We start from the raw sequence: 25,058 nt of genomic DNA on the forward strand, positions 1-25,058 counted from the left end.
TATCGGTTGATAAAAAAAAAATACTATGAGCATATTTTTTGTTTTAATTTTGATCATAAGTTTGCAAAATAAATTAAAGAGCTTACAATAAACGAAAGCATGAATTTAAGAACATCTAGAGCTTTGCAATATCATACTGACAACATAAAAACTAAGATTTACTTATGAGTTAAAGATGCCCAAATAATCAATCTATATACATTAAGCAAAGAAAATGCCTCAAAAATGGAAGAAATGTTCCCATTAGAAATCAGAATGATACATACAAGGCTACTTAAAGGAAAGAAATGGAACAGCTGTCCATATTTTCAAATGCAGGTTTGCATCCACAAGTTTCTGAATCCAATGATCTTTCTTCTATACCAGTCTTGTCCCTGATAATTGTTAGTCTGACTTCTATATCCAACAACCAATATTGAAAGGTAAAGAAAAGTAACCTATTTAAAAACAAGATATTCTTACCATATTTTAAAACTCACCTTCTCCAGCTTCTTTCAAAAGTTTGTGTAGTTCTTCCACTGCTCCGGTCAATTCACTGCTCTTTGCTTCTGAGTCATCAGCAGCACTCTACAAATTAAAGTGTTACGTTAACAGCCATGAATGCATCAATATGACATCAAACACCTAATGGGATATTTACCTTGTACAGATTAGAGAGCTTTATGTGAGCATTCAATTCATTGTGGAACTTCTCTTCCATACTGGCCTGTTGTTCCTTGGCCTGAAAAAAGTAGCCCAATTTTAAGAGTCTAGTTTGACCAGAATTTGGAATGTTTACCAAATATCAAGGAAACAAATAATTCAATTTAATCTTTCTCCAAGAAATAAAAACAATAAAATTATAATCAGCTCACCAGACAAAAGATGAATCACCTGGAGAAGAAAATATTCCTAAAGTGGAATCATTAAATGATACCAAAATTAACCCATACTGAATTTTTAAACAGTGTTTTGGTGATAGCACATAACTGCTATTCCTGATTCTAGCTATTTTAGTTTAGCTACATTTAGTCTGTTGGTGTTAAAGTGTCAGGAACAGTTTAAAACATAAAATCGTATCATAAATAGCTTCATCAATGCTTATATATTTTTGTAAATAATAGCTTAAAGTAACATCTATACCTCTTTCAATTTGATTAACAGATCTTCTACATGCTTTTGAAGATGCTCATTTGAAGTTTTCAAGCCATTCATCTGTTCTTCCATTCTAGAAACCTAGAAAGATAAGCAAAGTAGGGAAGTATGTGGTATTAAGTGGAATTAATTTCACATAAAACTTACGTTGCTCAGCAAAAGCAAAATGAGTGCATAAGGAAAAATTATGCGAAACGTGCATTTATGAAACCACAATAATGTAACAACGTATATGTCACAAAAATACCACTACTTTTTAAACATGTTTCAAGAAAAATAAATCATACAATAGAATATCAGTTCATTAAAAAAAACGTAACTTTTTAATTTAAATGAAATTTTGATTTCCTGGATTATAAATGATCATTTCCAAATTTGAACCCCGATCTTAGAATACACTTAAGACATGATTGAATGAGTTTTTAACTGGCATACATGATGATAACCTATGTGGAAAAAGATGACAATTTTTGATTATTTACCTCTTCCTTTTTGTTTTCAAGATTAGATTTAAGCTCTAGAATCTCATTTCCTTTTTCTCTACCAAGAGCCAGCAGTTCATCAGTTTTGGTTTTCAACTCTGTATTCAACCATGTATTCTGATTATGTAGTAACTCCTTTTCTTGCTCCAAACGTTTTTCACGATACTACAGAAATCCAAGATATTTAGTTACACAGAACTGTTATGTCTACAGTTAAGGAATACAAGAAATATTTTATTTTAAAATAGAAATAAATACTTGCATATATTAACTGGAAACACAATCTATCACATAAGTACAACAAAATTAAACTTCAAATAAGCAAAAGAGTTCAATCCAGATTGGCTTAATGTGGACTTCACTGACAAGACTAACGGAGCACAGCTTTTATCTACCTTCATCAGCAGTGTTGTGGTTATGAGTTGGGCTGCAATCCGCATGATGGGCAGTTTAAAACCGCCAGCAGCTCTGCATGAAAGACTGGGCTTTCTACTCATTTAAACAGATAACACTCTCAGAGCCCCATAGGTGTCACCATGAGTCAGCACTGACTTGATGACAGTGAGTTTGGTTTAACACGTAACTGGCTTGTCTATGTTTAAATTTTAATTTGGTTAAACCAGTATTTTATGCATTAGAATTTGTTACTTGCCTTAACAGAAACATCAGAAGCTTGAAGTTCATCTAATCTTAACTGAAGCTCACCCTTCGTCGTCGTGCTATCTTTAAGTTTTTCATGCAGACGTTTAACATCCTCTATAATTGAAAACAGTGAACAAGTTTGTAAAAACTTCATCACTTCATCTCCGAAGATAAAAACATTCAATACAAAGTCAGTTGTTCTCAATATCCCCATTTTAACTTTCATGTGCTATACTCAATTACCAATATGATTTTAACCAATTGGTTATAGAGCATGCAAAGTTGTGTATTCAATCAAACACATGACCAATATCAATTACTTTAAATGCAGCACCTTAATATTCGACATTTTAATTTTCCTTAAAACCTGTACTTTGTGGCAACCAAAACATGTTTAAATTTCTTTATAATCCTTAACATGAAAAAATTACTTTTATTCAACTCATGAGTTGAACATCAACAAAAATTCCAAAGTAACCTTACCTACAACCGGAATTATAATTAAATACTGTATAGTAACATAAATATCTAGAAGTTTTCCCTTTTATTCTATAAATTTTAAACACCCTGTAAAAAGAAACCAAAGGAAACTTAATGTCCCTAGGTAAACCATTAAAAATCAAGTGCACTTAAATTCATCAGCTGTACTGTACATTACATTATGTGTTTTTTATATTCCACACATATTTTATATTCCTGCTTCTGAACCCCTTAAGCCTAACTTGTTAAAATGGTCAATCATTTTAGGTTTTATACTGAACGCTTACGAATAATGGTATTTGCATAAGGCAAAAATTCAACCTTTACAAGTGAACTGTTTCCAGTTACGTAACCTAAAAAACACTGTGTTATAACATTACAAGTAAACCCTGGACTCAAAATGACCTAACTTTTTCATTTGTACAGTAGAGTTGGAGAAAAAGTAGATTATTCTGAGCTTCATCCTAACACATGTTAAAAGAACAACAGAAATGGACTAGGATTCATTCCTAGCCCTGTTACAATAGAACAAAAACCAAGGCTGGAGATTAAAGTATTTATTCTTCATACCTGTTAAATATTCAAGTTCTTGAGATAGTCTCTCATTGGTTCTAATTAAATCTCTTTTCTCAGCTTCTAATTCTTCCTTAGTTCTTGTAAATTGAGTCTGTGATACAATGAAGAGTGAACATTTACATAATTGAGTCAACCAATATAGAAACACCAACAAAGAATTCTCACTTTAGTTTATAATGGCGTCAGTTTAAAAATGGTTGGTTTTCTCTCCCTTACATCATATTTATTAAAAGTTTATAAATTAGCTATAACCTCAACAATTTTGTTCATACTCTGGATATTCTATTGTTTTTTTCCTTACGCTTGTTAACTATTCCAATGTCACTCTTATTTTAAGGACATGTGTCAATTAAATGTCTTGAGTGAACATTTAATTTTTTGCTCTTATGGTATTTCAAGAACTGGAATTAGATTTTGATTCTAATTAATTTACATCAAAATTTCCTAGAAAATGATTTAAAATTCTTAGTATATCTTGCCAAATTGCCTTCAGCACAATAGGAATCTGAATTTATATGTATTTCCGTCACTTATGCAAATACCAAGTCAACCATGCCAAACCTAAAGATTACTATTAATGAACATATGCAAGAAAGTAAAAGAAATTGCTGCTACTTTGGAGATGTGAAAATTATTTCTACCTGCTTTTTTCTTAGTAAAACTTTAGTATAGCAACTTTTATATTGCCACTGGCTATTTGTGTAGCTCTCTGAATTAACTTTAGTTTTTTAATCCCCTTTGAATAATATTCTTACATTTTGAAAATATGTACAAGGGTGCTTTAAACTTAGTGGAAAAAGTCCATTACGTTGTCATTTATTTTTCCATAAACACTTTAAATTTCTTCATATTAATGAGAATAAACAGCCATAAATTTTATTTTTAAAAATTTCATATCATTTGCTTGCATTTTAGTTTTTCTAATGCAGTTTAAATTTTTATTGGATAAATTATTACTTATCATAAAGTTCCAACACTTGTCTTATTGCTTAGAAATCCTTTCTCAAGACAGCAGTCAAATGAGTTACAGTATTTTCTAGCTGCTTCGTATTTCCTTTTTTAACATTTTTAATTTAAACTTGAAATTATTTGGGTTAGTATAAGATCCCGATCTATCTTGGTATTCTATTTCCATTCTTCCCATGTGGCAATTCTACAAAATTGGTAAAATAAATCTAAACACACTGAAGTGTTTTGAGTTATTTCTACTTATTTGCAATATGTATTTTCAAGAATTTTGGATTCCACCCTAAGAATCTGAAATTTTTCATGTGTATGAATACACATATTTTTTACCAAAATGCACATCTAGGTGAAATGTACCACAATCCACACACCCCTCCCACCAAAACAACAACAACAAAATAATGTCTAATAGATTTGGTTTTACTTTTTGATTATTTGGTTCTACAATTTTCTATGCTGTTACATCAATTTTATATACTTTTTAAAACAATTTAATTTTAAATTAGGTAGGCTTTACATTTTAGATAATCGACTATGCATTCAATAATGTAAATTGTGAATCAAATTTTAAGTACTATCTGCATCTTTAAAAATAAGTAACTTCGAATAAAAGTTATTTCTAGTTATAATATGAGCCTAGTATTCTCAGATTCTGTGAGCAGAACTTTTCTTGTTTACATATTTGAAGAAATTGTTTTGTTCAATGCTAAATATCTTTTACTTTCAAAATTAATTTAAAAAAATTATAATTCTGATCACTGATTAAAAAAATGGTTAGAAATGTAGAATCACCTAAAAAACCCAATTTTACCAAAAGATCTAAACCATTCAAGCATTTAGAAGATTAATAAAAGAAAAGAAGAGAGGAAACTAGGTAGGCAAGCTGATTTAGGTAGATAAGAGATGGATCCCTATAAATGTACCCTATTGAAAGCTCTATAACACTTTACCTTTAGTGAGATTTCAAAATTTCACAACTCAAGGGTTATCTAGAGAATATATCAGATATACTTTAGTGAGTAAAAGCAATGTCCTATTAATAAAATATATAAAGATCCAACTAATAAATTTACGTGTTTTTGTTGGCAGCTTTCCCTAGTAGGACATGTTTTTCATTTTTACATTGATTAAATAAATGATAAATACATCAGAACAGAAATGCTCTCTAGCACTTTGTTCCACTTAGCTTTATCCACAAGAATAACACTTTTACCTGAAAGGTAATATTGCGATCATTGACAATTTCAAGGTCTTTGTTTTTCTCAGTTAGTGTCTTCAGCTGAGTGTCTGCATAAAAGAAATTTTATAACTATGGATGCATTAGCTTACAAATTACACTATGTACTTTATCTAATTGTCAACAAAAGACATTATAAAAATGAAGACGGCTCAAGAAGAATGAGCCGCACAATATTATATTCCAAAAGTATGAACACAATTGAAATTCACTGATTTTTTAAACCAAAATTCTTTGTCTCCAAAATTATATAATCCAATAGTTCGAGCCAACATCTGCAATCAGCAAATTCCTTAATTTTCAGTGGAATCTTAGACTATAAGAAATAGTGAATTATGTGTACCAAACCAAACCCACTGCCACTGTGTTAATTCTGACTCAAAGTGGCATACAAGAGAGCATAAACTGCCCTAGTTTTTCAAGCCTGCCATCTTTAAGGACACAGAATGCCGCATTTCTCTTAAGAAAGAGCAGGTAAGTTCTAACAGCTGATTTTTTGGTTAACAGCCAAGCACTTGCCCGTTGGCGTGTGCCATCAAGGCTAATATTATATATATAAAAATTGGAAAACTAAGTTAAAAAAAATCAGATTAAGAGAGTAATTACAATACCAAGATTATATTACGTATACAGCAAACTGCAATAGGTATTTATAATTCATTTTTTATCACCCTAAAGAGAACCTTTACACTCAACACCATGAGGTTGATTCTACCTTAATTCACCCTATAGGACAGAGTAGAACTGGCCTCTGTGAATTTTGGGACTGTGAATTTTTATGGGTGCAGAAAGCCTCATCTTTCTCCTGTGGAGCTGCTGGTGGTTTTGAACTGCTGACCTTGCAGTTAGCAGCCTAACATAACTCACGACACCACCAGAGCCCTTTAGCTTGAAGGAAAGAAAACTATGGATGATACTACCTGATTAATTCTTCAATCTCCTTTCATTGTGAGCACTCTTTCCTTATACGTGGTTTGCCTCCAAACACTTGCAGATTTTTAAAAAAAAACAACTGTTCTTTTATCAAACCCTATCAGTGTTATATTCTGGCAACTTAATAAACTATTACTTCTACTACTTTTGATCTTAACTTCTACATAAACAATTGCTTCATTAAAAAAAAAGTCTAAGTTTTCTATTTTATTCTAATGAATTTTATTGCTTTTCAGTCATGCAGATTTGAACCGGAAACTAAAAATACAAACATCCTTCACCTACAGGGAGGTATACTGTTGATACTCATCATCATCAATTTAGTTTTATCCCTAACTTTTACCCTTCCCACAAATGTCATAATATGCTGTAATCAACCATTTTCCTGAAATTCTTTAGCACCGCTGCGAAGAAAAAGTTATGAACAGATGTATTTATGTCCTACCACAAACATATTCACTCTGTCATATACATACATTAGGATTTTAAGTTAGCTATTTTCAACAGTGGCAAAATCAGCTAAAAAGTTATAACCCAGATGATGCAGACAATGGCACGGATCTGTTAAGAAAGGATGGGTTAACAGCTTCCTTGTCTAGTTAGCAGCCACCTGTCTTCCTTTCCCAGAAATGAAAATAAAATCTATTTACATCTAAGTGAAATTAAGTATTTTATATGTGCTCTAGAAAAGTACTAACATTTGCTTTTTTCCAGTTGAATCCAAAGCCTGAGGTATACCATCCTCCCAGGAAATGTCAGGACCTTTAGCTAAAATCTTGTAAACCACCATAGAAGATAATGGCAAGAAAATAAAACACCAAAGTCAATCTGTTCATTACAAATGAGCCTTAAAGCTTCACAGATGTGTATGAAAATTACAACAAAAGAAAACACAATGTATCAATAATGGAATCAATATGCTTTACCCGTTGTCATAAAAATCACTACTTTGTTTTCAAATGTATCACAGTCGTTAAGGCTGTGTAAGTGAAGGCTGAGCCATTTTATAGTAACAGGACACTGGTAAAATGTGCATATGGCAGAATAACTGTTCATAGCAAAGTCAGAATTACAGCCCACGGCCCTGGCTACTAGTCCTTAGCACTTGTGAAAAATTATCTAGTTTGTGGGCAAAACAACACATATAAATGAAATAATGTATGTGGTGATCTGTATTTCCACATGCACAATATATTTCCAAAGCACACACAGACGTGTTTGAAGATCACAATATCCAAGAATACTTATAAAAACATGACATTCAATACTTACTAAGTTTTTCTAGTTCAAGTCGCAAGTTCTGACATTCTTGAGTTTCATTCACAAGCCTCTCTTGACTGTGGGATAGTCTCTTCTCTATCTCAAAATACTGTTGTTCTACAAGAAAGAAAATCAAGCACACACATACACATATTTTAAACACTGCCATTCAGTTTCAATAATGTTAACTTTAGAATTTAGTATACAGTAAGAGATGGGTACTTGAATTACACACCAAATGGAAAGATCTGAGTAGAGATAAATTATGCCTTGAATAGAATGTTATTTAATACTTCCAATGGATTTATATGATGAAAGAAAATAAGGCCTAAAGTGCCTTTACAAAATATTTCATACGTCCACAAAATTTATAAACACCTTGACTGAAAGCAAGGTTTCTTCGACATTTATCAGTAGATTAACATGGGCAAAACTAAATATACATATATGTGCACATGCATACATATACGTTATGATACACATCCACACAGGTATATACCTATACATCAGACATACTTATACACAAGAAAGCTGTTTACCTAAAAAGTGCTTTCGAATGTTAATATTACAATATTATTAGTATTAATAAATTATGAAGTTTATATCAAAATAAACATGGACGTTTTCATAGGGGAGGAGGGACTGGGATTAATTTAGCAAAACATCAAATGCAGAGGTGATACTCGATACTCACTGAGTACAGAAAGAACAGAAAATGCAATGTATTATGTTGATTTGGGGATGCTGAGTACTAATTTACAACATTAATTCTATGAGATAATGGCACTTTCTTGCAAGAAAAAAAAGAATGTGTTCCGGGTGACAAAGGACGTGGAATGCAGGTGATTCGAAAATAAACAAGCAAGTCAATGAATCGATCAATCACCACCACTTCGCGTGCCAAGAAAACAGGGCTGCAGAGGTAAGGAAACTAGGGTACTTGGTGAGGAACAAAGGGTAAAGCGGTACCTGAAGGGCGGTTAAAAAAAAAAAATCTCGGGCAAGTGTGTCCACGAAGCGCAAAATGCAGAGAAAGAAGTTCTGTGAGATTCAGATGGGAAATGAGCAAGACGCACTATCAGCGGTGACAGGAGAAGGGCAGAGGCGGCCTGGGTGCCTAGGAGCCCGGGACGGTGCCAGGGGCCAGGGGCGTGCAGAAAAAGGGCGCTCGCCGGCCAGGACGCCCGCCTGTAGCCGCTGGGAATCCCTCAGGGGACACGGGGCGGGAAGAGCGGCGCACTTACCGCTCTCCACCTTGAATTTCTCGTGCCGCCCTTTCAGGCCATCGATCTCGGACTGCTGGTCAGCAAGGAACTTCTCAAGCTTGTTCTGGACCGATTTAGGCAATTTATTCAGCTCCGTGCGCTCCAGGACTTGCTGCAACACCGCCGCCATGTCAGCCGGGCCGGGGGCCGCAGCAGCCGTTGAGGCAGCACTGAAGCAAGACGAGGGCCAGGCGAACCCAGAAGGCAGCGCCGCTGTCTCCGTCGCTTCACCCTGGAGCTCCCGGGAGCCTGCCCGCCTCAGACTCCCGCGGCGAGACCCTGGGAAATGGAGCCCTCCGCTAGCAGTGGCACCAGCAGCAGCTCAGGGGCCGCGTCCGACGTGCGCACGCAGCCGCCAGAGGCTATGAACTCTGGGAACTCGAGGCTGGAGATGGCGCCAGACAGCCCCGCCCCCAGGTCCCCCATCCAATTTCCGGTTTCCCCGACCACGCGCTTCAGGTAAATAGGCCTGTGGGAAACGTAGTGTTTTCTGCATTCCCTTCAATGAGCTCCATTTTCGTTCGGCTTCCTCCTCTCTCCCCGCCCCCCAAACTGTAACCGTCTGGTAGGACACCGCTGTCCGCGCGATGGCGCTACGGGCGAGCATCGTCGACGCGCGCCCCTCCTTGAAGAACGAGGGGACCTTACCTTCGTAGCCTCGGGACGTCATGGGTCGTCCTCTTTGGCGGTTTCTAGACACTAAGCCACTAGAGGGCATCGGTCCCAGCAAGGCCGGACAGCGGGTGCCAGGCTACCGCCACGCTCTCAATGGCGCCCGGAAGGGGGCGGGGTGGCGACCGCAGTTGCTTTGGCAGAAGCCCTGCAGAGTTGGGAGGTGGGGCGGGGACGTCATCAGGCTGCGCCAACGAATCCCGAGATCTCGCCTTTACGGTGGAAGTGAGGCGTGGGAAGTTGGTCGCTTAGTGATGCATTCACGGAGTGGGGAACTGGACAGGAAACCGAACCTTGGGGAATAAAAAAATTGCCCTGAGCTCATACTACCACTGACTTGACGTGTCCACGGTTTGATTGCTACGCGTGCACTTTCTGAGTACAGGTGAGTTAGTGTAATACATGTGTTTAGGTTTGTGTTTACGCACTTAGATACAGAAAGCTCCCCCCTCTTTTATTTTTTAACTTCAATATATATTGCCTTACCCATCAGCCAAATTAATTTGTATCTACCGCCTAGGTAGCGATCTTCTCTTTTAGGGAGAAAGGAGGGGATTAAGTGTAAGAAACATATGGACGGACGTAGTACAAACCCAAATCCACCTCTGACAAACTCATTTGAAACAGTGTACCTAGCTGCTATTGATTGATTGCTGCTGAGTAATTCATAAATGTAAGGGGTCCGATTAATTTTCTCAGGAAGAACATTTAAAGAAAGCAAGAGATAACCCTTTTGCCACTTGAAATGCAGGTATTTTGCCTTGACGCCTTGCAGCCAATATCCCCACTCAAAGTCAGAAAAGGATTTTATTTAGAAGGTTTACCAGCGAGACTATAACTGCAAATTGGTGTTGGGATTTGCACTTTGGGGAGTCGCATATAACCGTTTTACATTAGCTACCGTTAATGGTAACCAAGGGAAACAAATGTTGACCATGAGCAAGCTAATAGAGCAGTGTGGTTCATTAAGTCTTAAACTGTTCTTTTAGTTTCAGAGTAACAAACTATCAGTTTAGCAGTTTTACCTTACCGCATTGAAATCAGTCTTGACTGTGGGGTACTGAATAAGATGTAAATTATTTATAGACCCTTCAGTGATTTAACTTCTCAGGGAAAAGTACATTGGAACACATTCATCAAAATACTAAAACGGTGTTCCTAAAGTTTCTATGTTTATGTCTATTTTAAAGCTTAAGAAAAATATATATGCATATCTACTTACCCTGGCCCCATCATATGTGAATTCCTTGAGAGTATAGCTCATAATAACTTAGCTCTTTAAGTCAAAGTCATTGGTTTTAAGTTACAGAAACTCAAATCAAAAGCATGTAAACTGATAGAGTGAATGTAATAATTCCCATTTCCAAAGTGGAAAAAGAGCATAACAGGAGTTACTCTTAGTGATGACTAAAATGTATGACACTTATATACTATAAGTTGTTTAGAAACAACGACCAAGCCTTGTCCCATCTCAGATGATGCAATTTCTAGCATATAATAGTTCTTCAGCATATGCTTATTGGGTAAAAATTCCCTCTACTTTGTAATGAGTTAGATACTCAGAAACATTTTTTCCAATTTATGCAATGAGAACAATGGGGCTCACTGTTAGGTTGTTCAACATGTAAGGAGCAGTAGCTCTGAAATTAGAACTCAACCTATGGATGTGCTGACATCTAGTCTAGTGTCTTTCCCCTATCACCAGACTCAGCTGACTCAAGTTATAACCTTGTGGGTTTCTGAGACTCAGCATTTTATGGGAGTAGAAAGCCTCATCTTTCTCCTGTGTAGTGTCTGTTGGTTTCAAACTAATGACCTGGAGGTTTGTAACCCAGCATGTAACCAGTTACTAGGGTTTCTGTATCCCCAGGTATAGAAAATAGTTTAGATATCTCATGCCAACTCCAATTGATGGGCATTTGTTTCCTGCAGCACCATTGAGAATTCTGAAGATACATTTAAACTATGCAACAAAGTATTATACAATTGCTGCATGGAATGAGGTAGAATGATATATAGTATGCCACTTCTCTCAGCATACTGCCCCCCAGGATGATCATTTTTCATTGCAATTTTATTTTTACCACAAAATGCTATATATTTTTTCTTTTAATTTAGAACATTGTGTTAAGTTTTGATAATGGGAAGAACCTACATTGTAGAAGAGGCTGTTGGGCAATATCTTTCAAACCTTGATCTCCAAGGAAAGACTTTTGTTTCTGGTCTTTTAATAGGACAGGTATGTATCTTCTATTCTATGTTTATTGATACAATACATTACTTGCTTATTAAGAGTTACAATATTCCACTCAATGTAAACTCGAGGTTGGGATGGAGGAACCAGTTACGGAAAAACAGTAAATACAAAGTAGATACTTGAGGAAAAACATGAAGAAGTAGGACAGACCTACTCTAGGTTTACTGGAATCAGAACACATTTCTTTTTTGTCAAAGTCAAAGTCATTTATGATATTGTTGTGGTTTCTATTGTTAGGTCCCTGTAGGCGCACTCTCTAACATATAACAGAATGAAACACTGGCAGGCCACGAGCCATCTTCACAATTGTAAAGTTTGCACCCGTTGTTGCAGCCACTATGTCAATCCTTATTAAGGGCTTCCCTCTTTTTTGTGGAGCTTCTATTTTACCAAACTTGGTGTCTTTTTTTTTTTTTTTTTTTTAGTGTCTGTTCCCTTCTGGTACCATATCCAAAATGAGGAACGTAAAAACTCCAAAATTAGGTCTTTAACCATTCATTTGTGCTATTTTGTCTTTCCATAGCATGTTGTTTGCTCTTCTATGCTTTCTAAATTCTTGGCTATCCAAATATCTAAGAAAGTAGCTTTTGATAATTTTATTCCGATTCTAGTTTGTTGTTATGACAGTGGTAATTTTTTGTTACATGTGCTATAGTACCTCCTTTTTTGTTTTCTTTGTACATTTTGAAATGTTGGTTTAATAGGAAGAAAAGGGAGTTATCTTACCTAGTGTTGTTATCAAAAAAAATATCATTAAGTGGATGGCGTTCACAAACACTAATTCTCTCCTAGTTCGGAGGCTAGTGCACCAGCTCTGGGGAAAGGTTTTCTCTCTCTGGGTTCATAATTTAGGAGGAAGGCCTGTGCTTCCTTTCAAATGTTATAGGCTCAGCATTCTTGGAGATCTCTATCTGTCTTGGAATCCTGTGTGGGAATCTAGGTCCAAAAGATGTATTCCCCTCTTGCTTGTTTTTCTTGATGGTAATAGGTCTCTTTATTCCCTTCCCTCTTCTTTACCTTCTTGTGAGGTAAAAGATAGGAACCCTGGTGGTTTATGATTATGATCTGGGCTGCTAACTACAAGCTCAGCAGTTTGAAAGCACCAACCCCCCCCCAAAAGAGAATGCGGGAACTTTCTGTTCCTGGAAAGAGTCACAGTCTCAGAAGCCCACAGGGGCAGTTCTGCCCTGTCCTGTAGGGCCTCTGTAAGTCGGCATCGACTGGATGGCATTGAGTCTGAGTTTGCAATGTAAAGGTTGTTGCAGCCACACCCCGGGGAAAGTCCTCATACTTGGGATTCAGATTGTGACAGTATTAAGAACATGACACCCATTGGCATGTAACATCATAAGAGAGCAGCCCACTGAGAATCATGGCCCAATGAAACTGACACATATTTTAGGTGCATGCAATTCAACCTATGACTTTAGAGGAATAGGATCAATTTGAGAAGTAGGCAAATTAAATCTCGCTCTTAGAAGTAATCCTTAAAAATCAGCACAAAAAGGAAATAGGGAAGAACTAGGAGGCAAAGGACATTTATAGAGGTCTAACTAAAGGCATGTACATATGCAAATATATTTATATATAATGATAGGGAAATAGATCTATGTACATATATGTATATGCTAAGTATTAAGGTAACAGACAGACATTGGGCCTCAACTCAAGTAACTCCCTCAACGCAAAAACACTTTGTTCTAATAACCTGGCATTCTGTGATGTTCACCTTCCTGACACGAATACTGAAGACAAAGTGGGTGCATAAGCAAATGTGCTGAAGAAAGCTGATGGTATGACTATCAAAAGATATAGCGCCTGGGGTCTTAAAGGTTTGAAGATAAATAAGCAGCCAGGATGCCGTATAGCACCGATGAAACATACAACTTTTCTCTAGTTTAATGCTTCCTCTCCCCCACTATCATGACCCCAATTCTATCTTACAAATCAGGCTAGACCAGAGCATGTACTCTGGTACAGATAAGAGCATGAAAACACAGGGACTCTAAGACAGATAACCCCCTCAGGACCAATAATGAGAGGAGCGATACCAGGAGGGTAAGGGTAAGGTAGGGGGATCTAGGGGGAACTGATTTCAATGATCTACATGTAACCCCCTCCCAGGGGGACAGGCAACAGAAAAGTGGGTGAAGGGAGACATCGGTCAGTGTAAGACGTGGAAAAAAAAAGATATATATAAATTATCAAGGGTTCATGAGGGAGGGAGGGTGGAACGGGGAAAATGAGTGATACCAAGGGCTCAAGTAGAAAGAAAATATTTTGAAAATGTTAATGGCAACATATGTACAAATGTGCTTGACACTGGATATATGTTTGGACTGTGATACGAGCTTTACAAGTCCCCAATAAACTGATTTTTTTTAAATCACAAAGTAGACCAGAGATTTAGGAAATTACTTTTAAAAGCAGAAGCACCTACTAGTGTATTATAATTGAAGGAAAAATATATTAATCACTCACTCTAAAACCAAACTCGTTGCCATTGAGTCAATTCTGATTCACCGTAATCCTGTAGGACAGAGTAGAACTACCTTTTTGGATTTCTGTGGCTGTAAATCTTTATGAGAACAGTAATTCTCATCTTTCTACTTCAAAACTACTAGTGGGTTTGAATTGTTGACCTTTTAGTTAGCAGCATAGTGTATAACTCACTATGCCACCAGGTCTCCTTGTGAAAACCATTGTTAGTAAATACTGTCAATCGGTTCTGACTGATAACAACCTTTTGTACAAAATAAGGAAACACTGCACAGTGTTGGACAATGCTCACAATCGTTCTTATGTTTGAGCCCATTGTTGAGCCACTGCGTCGGTTCATCTTGTCCAGAGTCTGTCTCTCTTTCACTGCCTCTACTTTCCTGAGCATGGTGTCTTTTTCCAAGGACTGCTCTCTCCTGATAACACATCCAAAGTTTGTGAGATGAAGCCTCACCATCCTTGCTTCTAAGGAGCCTTCTGCTACAGTTCTTCTAAGACAGATTTGTTTGTTCTCTTGGCGGTCCTTGGTACTTTGAATGTTCTTTGCCAAACACCATAGTTCAAATGAATGGATTCTTCTTTGGTCTTCCTTATTCCCTGTCCAACTTTCACATGCATAATCTGAGGCCATTGAAGATACCAAGGCTTGGGTCAGAAGCACCTTAGACCTCAGAGTACCATCCTTGCTTTTCAACACTTTCAGTAGGTCTTGGTCAACAGATTTACCCAGTGCAATATGTCATTTGATCTCTTGACTACTGCTTCCCTGAGCATTGGTTGTGGATCCAAACATGGTGAAATCCTCGAAAAATTCAATCTTTCTCTGTTTATCATGATTTTACTTATTGGTCCAATTGTGAAGAATTTTTTTCTTACATTGAGTTGTAATTCATATTAAAGGCAGCATTCTTTGATTTTCAAAAACAAGTGCTTCAAAACATCCTCACTTTGAGCTAGCAAGGTGGTATCATCTGCTTATCAAAGGCTGTTAATAAGCCTTCCTCCAATCCTGAATCTGTGATCTTCTTCATATAGTTCAGCTTCTCTGATGATTTGTTCAGCATAAAGATTGAGTAAGTATGGTGAAAGTCTATAACCCTGAGACACACCTTTCCTGACTTAATCCTTAGGGAGGACTAACTGGTCAGTAGTAAAAAGAAGAAAAACAGTCTCATAAGCAAATTGTCTACACTGGTTCAAGCAGTTTAGAGGGAGGGAGCGTGCACTGTGACCTAGGGGCTTAATTTTAAGAACTAATAGCAAATAAACCTTACTGTGACAATATTCTTTGTGCCTATACCTGATACCTTAGAACATCTAAACTGTTTATTAAATGTTTTGTTAATATTCACATTCTCAATTGACGTTTTATCATGTTGTACCACCACGTTACCTTCTTATAAAGAAACTGGGATGCCTCAGCTGTTTTCTTGTTGTCCTACCTCATTCTGAATGAGCTTAGTTATTAACACATCAGCTTCCGGAGAAGGATTCAGTCTCAGAACTCTCACAAATCTGATTGCCTGGCTTGGGATACAAAAAACGCTATTCATTTAGGTGTTCCACTCCCTGGAGTTCTCTGTAAACAGTCAAGCAGCTTCTCTTGGCAACAGTCTACACTTCTAGATTAGTTACTTGGCTTTTACGATGTGGCTGTTCTCCATAGGAACTTTTTATTTATATTGTTTGACTTGTTTAAAAAAATTAAAGTTAAGAAGAAAATTAAGAGTAACATGTGGTTAGCAAGGTAAAAAGTCAGGGAGAAAATTCATTTTCTATGTTTGCTTTATTGAGAAGAAGCTGTTCCTAAAGCTCAGCAAACTCTTAAAAATAAGTCTCTTAAAATTTAAGACCTTCCATGTAGTGTTTCTTCCTACTGCCTTTTCATTCCTTCAAGCTGAGTACATGATTCGCCTTCCTCTTTATTTCAGCATTTTTCTCTGCGTGGGTTCAAACCACCAATCTTTGGGTTAGCTGCCAAGCACTCAGCAATTTGTGCCACTGCGGCCCCTTCCATTATACTGGTATTACCAAATGCCTGTTAACAAATATAACTCATCTGATGCATGCCACAAGAGCTATACATTCTTCAATTAGATATCACACTAATAGCATTTCTAATTTTTTTAAAGTGTTCATCACAAAAGGATTATGTGATTCTTGCCACTAGAACACCACCCAAAGAGGAACAAAATGAGAACCTCAATCATCCCAGAGCTAAGCCAGACAATGTGGACGAAGAATGGACCTCAGAGCATGCCAACCAGGTCATTGTATTGCTTTTTTTCTCATTGTATAGCTTTTTATATAGTTATATTTATATTTATTTTATTAACAGGATAGTAGCATTTTATCCTCCAGCTACTGAACTAGATTTACTAGGGTACTCATTTTGAAGTTATTAAAACTTGAGTTAAGAAAACAAACTACCATCAAGTCATTTCTGACTCACGAAGACCCTGTAGGGCAGGTGAGAACTGCTCCCTAGGGTTTCTGAGTCTAAATCTTTACTAGAAGAAGAGCAGAGCAGCTGGTGTAATGGAACTGCTGGGCTTTGGGGTACGGCCCAACGCAGGATCCACTAAGCTTACCGAGCTTGCTAAAGCATACATAGTATTTAAAGAGTAGAAATATTTTATACTCTGATTAATCCATGCTTATATATTTTATTGACTTCTTGTTTCTAGTTTTTAAAAAGCGTTTCCTTACTTATAAATATGATTCATGTGGTGAGGAAAGGAGGACAGGCAGTCTGTTAATGGGTATTCAGTTTCTTTGCAGGGTGATTACAATGTTTTCAAATGAGAAATTGGTGATGAATGCACAGTTGTGCATATATTATTGAGGTTCCTTAAGGTATAGACATTAAGACGGTGAACATTACATTATAAATACCACTGAATTTCAGCTCAGTAAAGCTGTTAGAAGAAGAGAAAAATAGTAGTAATACTTTATGTGTACACAAGAAATTGGATAAATAACCCAACTGAAAGAAAGCAAATTACAAGTCCATAAATTTCTATCAGGAAAATGTTACTACTGTGTGATGTATGTGTGTGCGCACGCATGTGTGCGCATGCACACGTGTGGGTAGAAAAACTTAAAAGAATATAATGACATAAAATGGAAAGGAACCACCAGTTCAGTCTGAAAGAATATGAATTGATGGTAAACAGTAGCTCTATTATAGACCTTTTCAGTGCTCCCTACATGGGAACTTCCAAAAGTTTCTTGAAAAATGGAATTGGAAGGCAACAAGTTTTCTACGAATTTCTTGAAACACCTTCATATCTTGACCAATAATTTAGAACATAATTTTTATGGTATTGTGCAGTGTATAGATACGAGGGACAACAGAAAAGAGGGTGCTTATAGCTGTTGTTGTTAGGTGCCATCGAGTTGGTTCTGACCCATAGCAACCGTATGAACAGCAGGAGGAAGCGTTGCGTGGTCCTATACCATACTCACAGTTGTTCTTTTTTTTTTTCTCTCACAGGTGTTCTTATGCAGTAGCCCATTGTTGCAGTCCCTGTATCAATCTATGTCCTTGAGGGCCTTCCTCTTTTTCACTACCCCTCCACTTTACCAATCATGATGTTCTTCTCCAGGGCTGGTCTCCTGACAATCAGCCCAAGGGATGTAATCTGCAGTCTTGCTATCATTACTAAGAAGCACGTGGCCATACTTCTTCCAAGACATATCGGTTTGTCTTTTCAGCAGTCCATAGTACTTGCAGAATTTCTCTAGCACCACAATTCAAAGGCATCGATTCTTCTGCAGTCTTCCTTATTCACTGTCTGACATTCACATGCGTATGATACAGTGAGAATACCATGGCTTGGGTCAGGCATACCTTAGTCCTCGAAGTAACATCCTTGCTTTCCAATACTCTAAAGAGAGTTTGTGTAGTAGATTTACCTGATCCAACATGTGTTTTGATCTCTTGTGTGCTGGTGCCGTGAACATTGATCATGGATCCAAGTAAGACAACTTCAACTTTTTCTCTGTTTATTATGATGTTACCTATTGGCTCAATTGTGAGAACTTTGGCCTTGTTCACATTGGTTGTAATCCATACTGAAGGCTATAATCCTTGATTTTCATCAGCAAATGCTTCAAATCCTCACTTTCAGAAAGCAAGATTGTGTCATCTGCAGATCTCAGATTGTTAAAAAGCCTTCCATTCTTCACAAAATCTAGCTTCTCTGATAATTTGAGCAGCATACAGATCAAACAAATATGGTGAGAGAATACAAACCTGACACACACCTTTCCTGATTTTAAAGCAAGCAGTATTCCGTATGTTTGAAAAACTGCCTCTTGATACATGTACAAATTCCGCGCAAACCCAAAGATGTGTTTGGGATTCCCATTCTTCTCAAGGTTATCCATAGTTTATTATGGTCCACTCAGTCGAATGCCTTCCCACAGTCAATCAAACACAAGTAAACAATTTTCTGATAGTCTGCTTTGAGTCAAGATCCATCTGACATGAGCAATGATATCTCTTGTTCCACATCCTCTTCTGAATCCAGTCTGAACTTCTTGCTGTTCCCTATCCTGCTGCAATCGTTATTGGATGATCTTCAGCAAAATTTTACATGCGCGATATCAATGATATCATTCCATAGTTTGTGCATTCTATTAGGTCACCTTTCTTTGGAATAGGCACAGATATGGATATCTTCCAGTCAGTGGGCTAAGTACCTATCTTCCAAATTTCCTGACTTTTACCATCATCAGCTTACTGAAACATTTCCATTTGTATTCTAACAGTTCCTGGAAATTTGTTTTTGGATAATGCTTTCAGTGCAACATGAGCTTTTTTCTTTACCCTGGTTCTTGCTCATAAGCTACCTCCTGAAATGTTGGAAAGTCAGTGGTACAGTGCCTGTGTATTCTTTCAACCTTCTCTTGATGCTTCCTGCATCATTCAATATTCTTGCCAATTGAATTTTTCAAGACTGCAACTCAAGGCTTGAGTTTTTCTTCAGTTCTCTAAGTTTCAGAGGTGTGTGCTGATCGTGTTCTTTTGGTTTTCTAATTCTAGATCTTTTCCCCATTTCATTGTAATATTTCTTCCATTTGCTTTAGTTAGTCTACGATTCAGAGCAAGTGTGAAGTCTCTTCTGACATCCACTTTGATCATTTCTCTCTTTCTTGTCCTTTTAGTGACCTTTTGCTTGCTTCATGAACGATGGTCTTGATGTCCTCCCACAACTCATCATGTCTTCTGTCATTAGTGTTCAATGCATTAAATCTGTTCTTAAGATGGTCTCAAAATTTGTGGCATGGACTCTAGGTTGCATTCTGTCCTTGTGGACTTGTTTTACTTTTCTTTAGCTTTACCTCAAACTTACCTATGAGCCTTTGGTGGTCTGTTCCATAGTCATCCCTTGGTCTGGTTTTACCTGCTGATACTGAGCTCCATCGGACCTTTCTACATCTATAGTCAATTTGATTTCTCTATTCCATCTGGAGAAGTTTATGAAGACAGTCACCTTTGTGTTATTAAAAAATGGTATTTGCTGTGAGCAAGTTGTTGATTTTGCGGAATTCTTTTATGTGATCTCCAGCTTCATTTCTATCATTATCGCCATGCTTTCCAACTACTACTCCTTCCGCAGCATCTCTAACTTTGCATTCTACTCACCAACAATTATCAATGCATCTTGATTGCATGTTTGATCATTTCCTGATTGAAGTCATTGTTAAAAGTCTTCAATTTCTTCATCACTAGCTTTTGTGGTGGGTGCCTCAATTTGAGTAATAGTTATATGGATTAGATTTTGTTGAAGGCAAATAGATATAATCTTATCACAGACAGCGTTGTACTTGATGATTGGTTTTACAATGTTCTTTTTGACAATAAATGCCATGCCATTCCTCTTGATTGTTTAATCCCAGCATAGTCAATCATGTGATTTCCTGATTTGTGTGAAGTGGCTAACAGCAGTCCATTCCAGCTCCCTAATACCTAGGGTGTTGACCTTTGTGCATTCCATTTCGTTTTTTATCAGTTCCAATCATTAGCAGCTTTTGGCAGCTGTTTCTCCTTATCTTACATGTCCCATCAGTAGATGAAGATACCAAAAGCTCCACTCACACAGGCTTTACCTGACTCAAGTCACCATGGCCACTTGGCTCGCCACAGACGTGCAGGGCTGGCAGCTATACATGGAGGGGGAAAGCTGGAATTCCAATTCTTTGCAATGTTTTCCATAATTAAAATGCCTTTGTGTAGTTAATAAGACACAAACATCTGTAAAAACAAAACCAAACCGTTTTATTGGCATCCGTCCACATATCATATAATCCTAGTTCAACCATATCAAGAAGTCTTACACAATCTTTCCCACAGTCAATTTTAGAATCTTCTTTTTCCCCAAAACTCATTGTTATTCGTGTATTTTTTTTCCATTTTGGCAAAAAGATACACAACAAATTATTCACCAATTCAACAACTTCTACATGTATAATTCAGTGCCATTGATTATGCCCTTCGTGTTGTGCTGCCATTTTTCTTATTCCTCTCCAAATCGCTCCACCACCATTGAAATGAAGGCAGTGCCCGCTAAGCACATTTTTTTCTCCTTCACCCACAGTAATCATGGTTGTTTTCTTTTCTTTTTTTTTAGTGATTTCTTTATGTGATAGTCACGTATTGTACACTTCCATAGTTAAGCTTCTAAAAAGAATTGTATATATATCATCACAATCAACTCTTATGCTCCCAACCCCCTCCTGTACCCACTGGTCATTCCCTGATTCTCCTCCCCCACTCCTTCCTGATAAACCATTGCATCCGTTATTGTCACTATGCATCCCCTCTTTCTGTGCTTCATAAACTGGGAGACCTAACAGAAACAATAAGAAACAAAAAAATGAAACAGAAAGGCAAATAATAATGAAAAGATAAAAATAAAGAATAAGAAAGAAAAACCACCAAAAATATTTTAAAAGCCAGAGAAGAAATTTCTGTCTTGGAACAATTGAGAAATATATGAGCATAAAGCAAATTCAGGTTGGTTCAAGAGAGATCAACTAACCAAGTATCATATACTGTGGTTCGATTCACTGTAATCAAGTTTGCAGTGATCTGTCTGATACTATTGAGCCCCTCTCCTGTGGCTGGAAACGATCTGCTAGAGGCATAATCTGACTAGATAGTCTGCAGATGGATTTTGGGTTCCCACTGTCCTCCATAGCCTTCTGCAAATTGGATGATCACAATTTAAGCTCTGATACTTTTCCCTTCATCATGTTTCAATTTTGTGATTGTCATCTTTGGGGAAAAAGGCTGGTGTGCTTCTACTTTGTGGACTTAGTGATGCTTCACTTCGATCTCTGTGTTGTTTTAATAGAAGCCTTTAACACTCACAACATTATTCCAATTGATAGCCGACCACCATCGCTTTTTTTGCACACTTTGCTGTAGCACCCTTATCTTCAGTGATCTCTTTGTGAAGGTGAGTATGGAGCAAGGGCCATGTTATAAGAACTAACTCTTCTTGGATTTAGGCTAAAATTACCTGGGAACCCAGAATCCCTCTACTTGTCTCAGGGTTATGAATGACTGGTTTATGTTGGCAGTCATATTATGACAAAAACAATAAACAAAGCCAGAACCAGCAAGATCAACAACAGCACCAAAAACAAACTAAGCTTCAAAAATCCCAAGAGAAACAAAAAATAAAAGCATTGTCAAACATCTCCTTAGGGTATAAGGCAGTTGCATGAATAACATCAGTAACTTATCCAGTGACATAGAATTTAAGCAACTGTTGATATGAGGGAGTTCTGGGAGTATAGTCCAACTGTGAGCTGCAATACTGTGTTGCTTTGTACAGATTGATTTCTTAATTGATTGAGCTCTGTTTACATTAAGCATGGGGTTTGGTGCTGAGGGAACTTTTCCTGCATCACCTCTTACAAGCGCAAGGGAAACATTGCGACACCAGACAAATGGTGATTCTGGCTCTCCTTTCATTGGACAACCACTGTCCAAAAACTGCCATTTTCATAGTCTTGTGGAGGCCATCCCTTGCATCTCTCCTATCAGGGTTTTTTCAGTCATAAGTCCAAAGGTTTAAGTAGTTTTGAGGTAGGGCCCAGCTCGTTTAGTTAAACTTCCATGCCACATCCTTCTTGTGTGGCCCTGGGGGGAGCATACATCTTTCTAGTATTCTCTGAGCCAAAATCCATCTGAAATCAGCAATGATATCCCTCATTCCTCATCCTTCTGCATCTGTCCTGAATTTCTGGTGGTTTTGCTTCATTGTATTGCTACAACTGGTTTTGAATTATCATTAGTTGAATTTGACATGCATGTGTATATAATTTTCACTTTCTGTGGAGTGGACACAAATATGAATCTCTTCTAGTTGGTTGGCCAGGTAGCTATCTTCCAAATATATTGTTACAGACCAGTGAACTTGTTGAGCATTGCATCCATTTGTTGAAACATCTCACTTAGTGGCCCATTAATTCCTAAAGCCTTGGTTTGTGACAGTACCTTCAGTGTAACTTGGACTTCTTCCATGACATCAGTTCTTGCTCTTATGCTGCCTTCTGAAATGGTTGAATGTTGACCAGTTATCTTTGATGCAATGATTCCTGTCTAGTTTTTCTATCATCTGTTGATGTTTTCTACATCATTCATTATTTCACCCATAGAATTCTTCAATATTTCAACCTAAGGCTTGACTTTTTTCTTCAGTCCTTTCAAATTTAGAAATGTCACGGATGTTCTTCATTTTTGGTTTTCTAGCTCCAAGTCTTTGCACATTTCATTATAATACTCCGTCTTCTCTAGCCACCCATTGAAATCCTGTTATTTCTTACAATGACTTTAGCTAACTACTCTGATCAAGAGCAAATTTCAGGGTCTCTTCTGACATGCATTTTGGTCTTTTATTTCTCTCTTCTTTTTTTAATCACATTCTGCTAGCTTCATGTATGTTGCCCTTGATATCATCCCACAACTCATCCGTCTTTTCTTCAGTAATTATGTCTAATGAATTAAATCTATTATTGAGATAGTCCCTAAATTCAGGTGGAATATTATGGTAGTTACATATTCGCGTGTCAGCTTGAAGATATTATGAGTGAAGGGATGCAGTCTAGCCTGTCAATCAGGTCATAGCCAGTGATGCCTCTGTGTGGGTGTAGCCTTCTCATGAGGATTGTAGGAACTTCCTCCTTTTCTCCCTGAAGGAGGGCCACACACTCTCAGCTTGGCATTGCTGTTGACAAGCCACATGGAGCCATGCTGATGGCAGCTAGAGCCCTAGAGTTGTTTCCACTGCCATTGGACCCACAGCTCTTTCCATGCACCAGCCTGTGATCTTCCCGCATTCAGCATCATTGCATGTGCTCCATGAGTGAAGAGGAATTCATAGGCTAATATTGGACATAAAAGCTAATATCGAATTTAAGAGCTAATATCAAACTTATGGACTTGACTGGGCTGGGATGTTTCATTGATGCATACTTACTTCTTGATATAAAATTATCTCATACACATATGTGAGTGTCTCTGGATTTGTTTCTCTGGTCAACCTGGACTAACACAAATTTACCCAAGCCATACTTTGGGTCTTGTGGACTTGTATTAATTTTCTTCAGAATCAATTGGAAATTGCATATTAACAATTGGTAATCTGCTCTACAGTCTACCCCTGGTCTTCTACTGACTGATGATAGTGCCACTTTTCCATTCTATCTTTCCACAGCTGTAATCTGAATGATTTTGTGTATTTCATTTAGCAAGTCCACATATATAATTGCCATTTGTGTTATTAAAACGGGTATTTACCATGAATGTATCATTGGTCTCACAAAGTTCTATCACAGGATCTCCAACTACTGACTCTCCTAAGGCACCCAGGTGGTGTAGTGTGTTACACATTGAGCTGCTAATTGTAAGCTGTGCAGTTCTAAACCACTAACTATTCCATGGGCCAGTGTGTGTGTGTGTGTGTGTGTGTGAGGCTTTCTGTTTCTATAAAGAGTTACAGTCTCAGAAACCCGGACGGGCAGTTTTACTTTGTCCAGTAAGGCTGCTATGAGTCAGAATTGACTTGGCAGCAGCATGTTTAGTTTTTTGAATCCTCCTCCTTTATTTCCAGATTTCATGTTCCAATCACCAGTAATTATCAGTGCATCTTGACTGCATAATTAAGTTCAGGGTTTAGAATTGGCAGAAGTCATCAATTAGTTTTCTGTGTGTAAATGAGAATAATGGTGTTTATTACCTGGTCTTCCCCGTATCCTATCATGGCCAGCGTTGTACTTCAGGATAGATTTTCTAATTAAAAGTACCAACTAGTAGATTTTAGCTCAATAATGTAGGATGTCAATCTATATGTGTCCATTTTTAATTTTTTTAAATTTCCAATTTTCTTGGATTCATACATTATAGATTCTTTACCCTTATTATTAATGTGCAATTGCAGTGGTTTCTTCTTCTGAGTTGTGCACCACCAGCAAACCAAGGTCCCAATGTTTTGATCTCCTGCATCTTTAAGGTCAGCTTTCCTTTGAGGAGGCAGCTCTTCCATTGTATTTTCAATCAGAGGAGCTCATCTTCCAGGACTATATCAAAGATTGTCCCACTGCAATTCATAAGGTTTTTACTGACTTAAAAAAAAGTT

At 37.3% G+C, this 25,058-nt stretch overlaps 2 protein-coding genes across 3 annotated transcripts in view; one reads left to right on the forward strand and one right to left on the reverse strand.

Annotated features, from left to right (window-relative positions):
* The window catches only part of TPR (translocated promoter region, nuclear basket protein), a 62,979-nt gene extending 53,279 nt beyond the window's left edge, over nt 1-9,700 (reverse strand). For both annotated transcript variants that reach the window (XM_045298150.1, XM_004706667.2), the window contains exons 1-10: nt 9,624-9,700; nt 8,955-9,254; nt 7,723-7,827; nt 5,494-5,567; nt 3,309-3,405; nt 2,269-2,372; nt 1,617-1,781; nt 1,123-1,215; nt 641-721; nt 480-567 (exon numbers count right to left, since the gene is read on the reverse strand). In XM_045298150.1, the coding sequence (XP_045154085.1) occupies nt 480-567; nt 641-721; nt 1,123-1,215; nt 1,617-1,781; nt 2,269-2,372; nt 3,309-3,405; nt 5,494-5,567; nt 7,723-7,827; nt 8,955-9,254; nt 9,624-9,693 (1,177 nt within the window). In that variant the 5' untranslated portion in view covers nt 9,694-9,700. The remainder of the gene's footprint in view (nt 1-479; nt 568-640; nt 722-1,122; nt 1,216-1,616; nt 1,782-2,268; nt 2,373-3,308; nt 3,406-5,493; nt 5,568-7,722; nt 7,828-8,954; nt 9,255-9,623) is intronic.
* A 215-nt stretch (nt 9,701-9,915) lies between these two features.
* Nucleotides 9,916-25,058, forward strand: part of ODR4 (odr-4 GPCR localization factor homolog) — a 53,112-nt gene continuing 37,969 nt past the window's right edge. Inside the window, exons 1-3 of the mRNA XM_045298163.1 lie at nt 9,916-10,032; nt 11,766-11,886; nt 16,536-16,670. Of these exons, the coding sequence (XP_045154098.1) occupies nt 11,788-11,886; nt 16,536-16,670 (234 nt within the window). The 5' untranslated portion in view covers nt 9,916-10,032; nt 11,766-11,787. The remainder of the gene's footprint in view (nt 10,033-11,765; nt 11,887-16,535; nt 16,671-25,058) is intronic.

This window comes from Echinops telfairi, unplaced genomic scaffold, assembly GCF_000313985.2.
Source record: "Echinops telfairi isolate 266 unplaced genomic scaffold, ASM31398v2 ScPeMD7_7424;HRSCAF=8462, whole genome shotgun sequence".
In the NCBI taxonomy this organism is placed as follows: domain Eukaryota; kingdom Metazoa; phylum Chordata; class Mammalia; order Afrosoricida; family Tenrecidae; genus Echinops; species Echinops telfairi.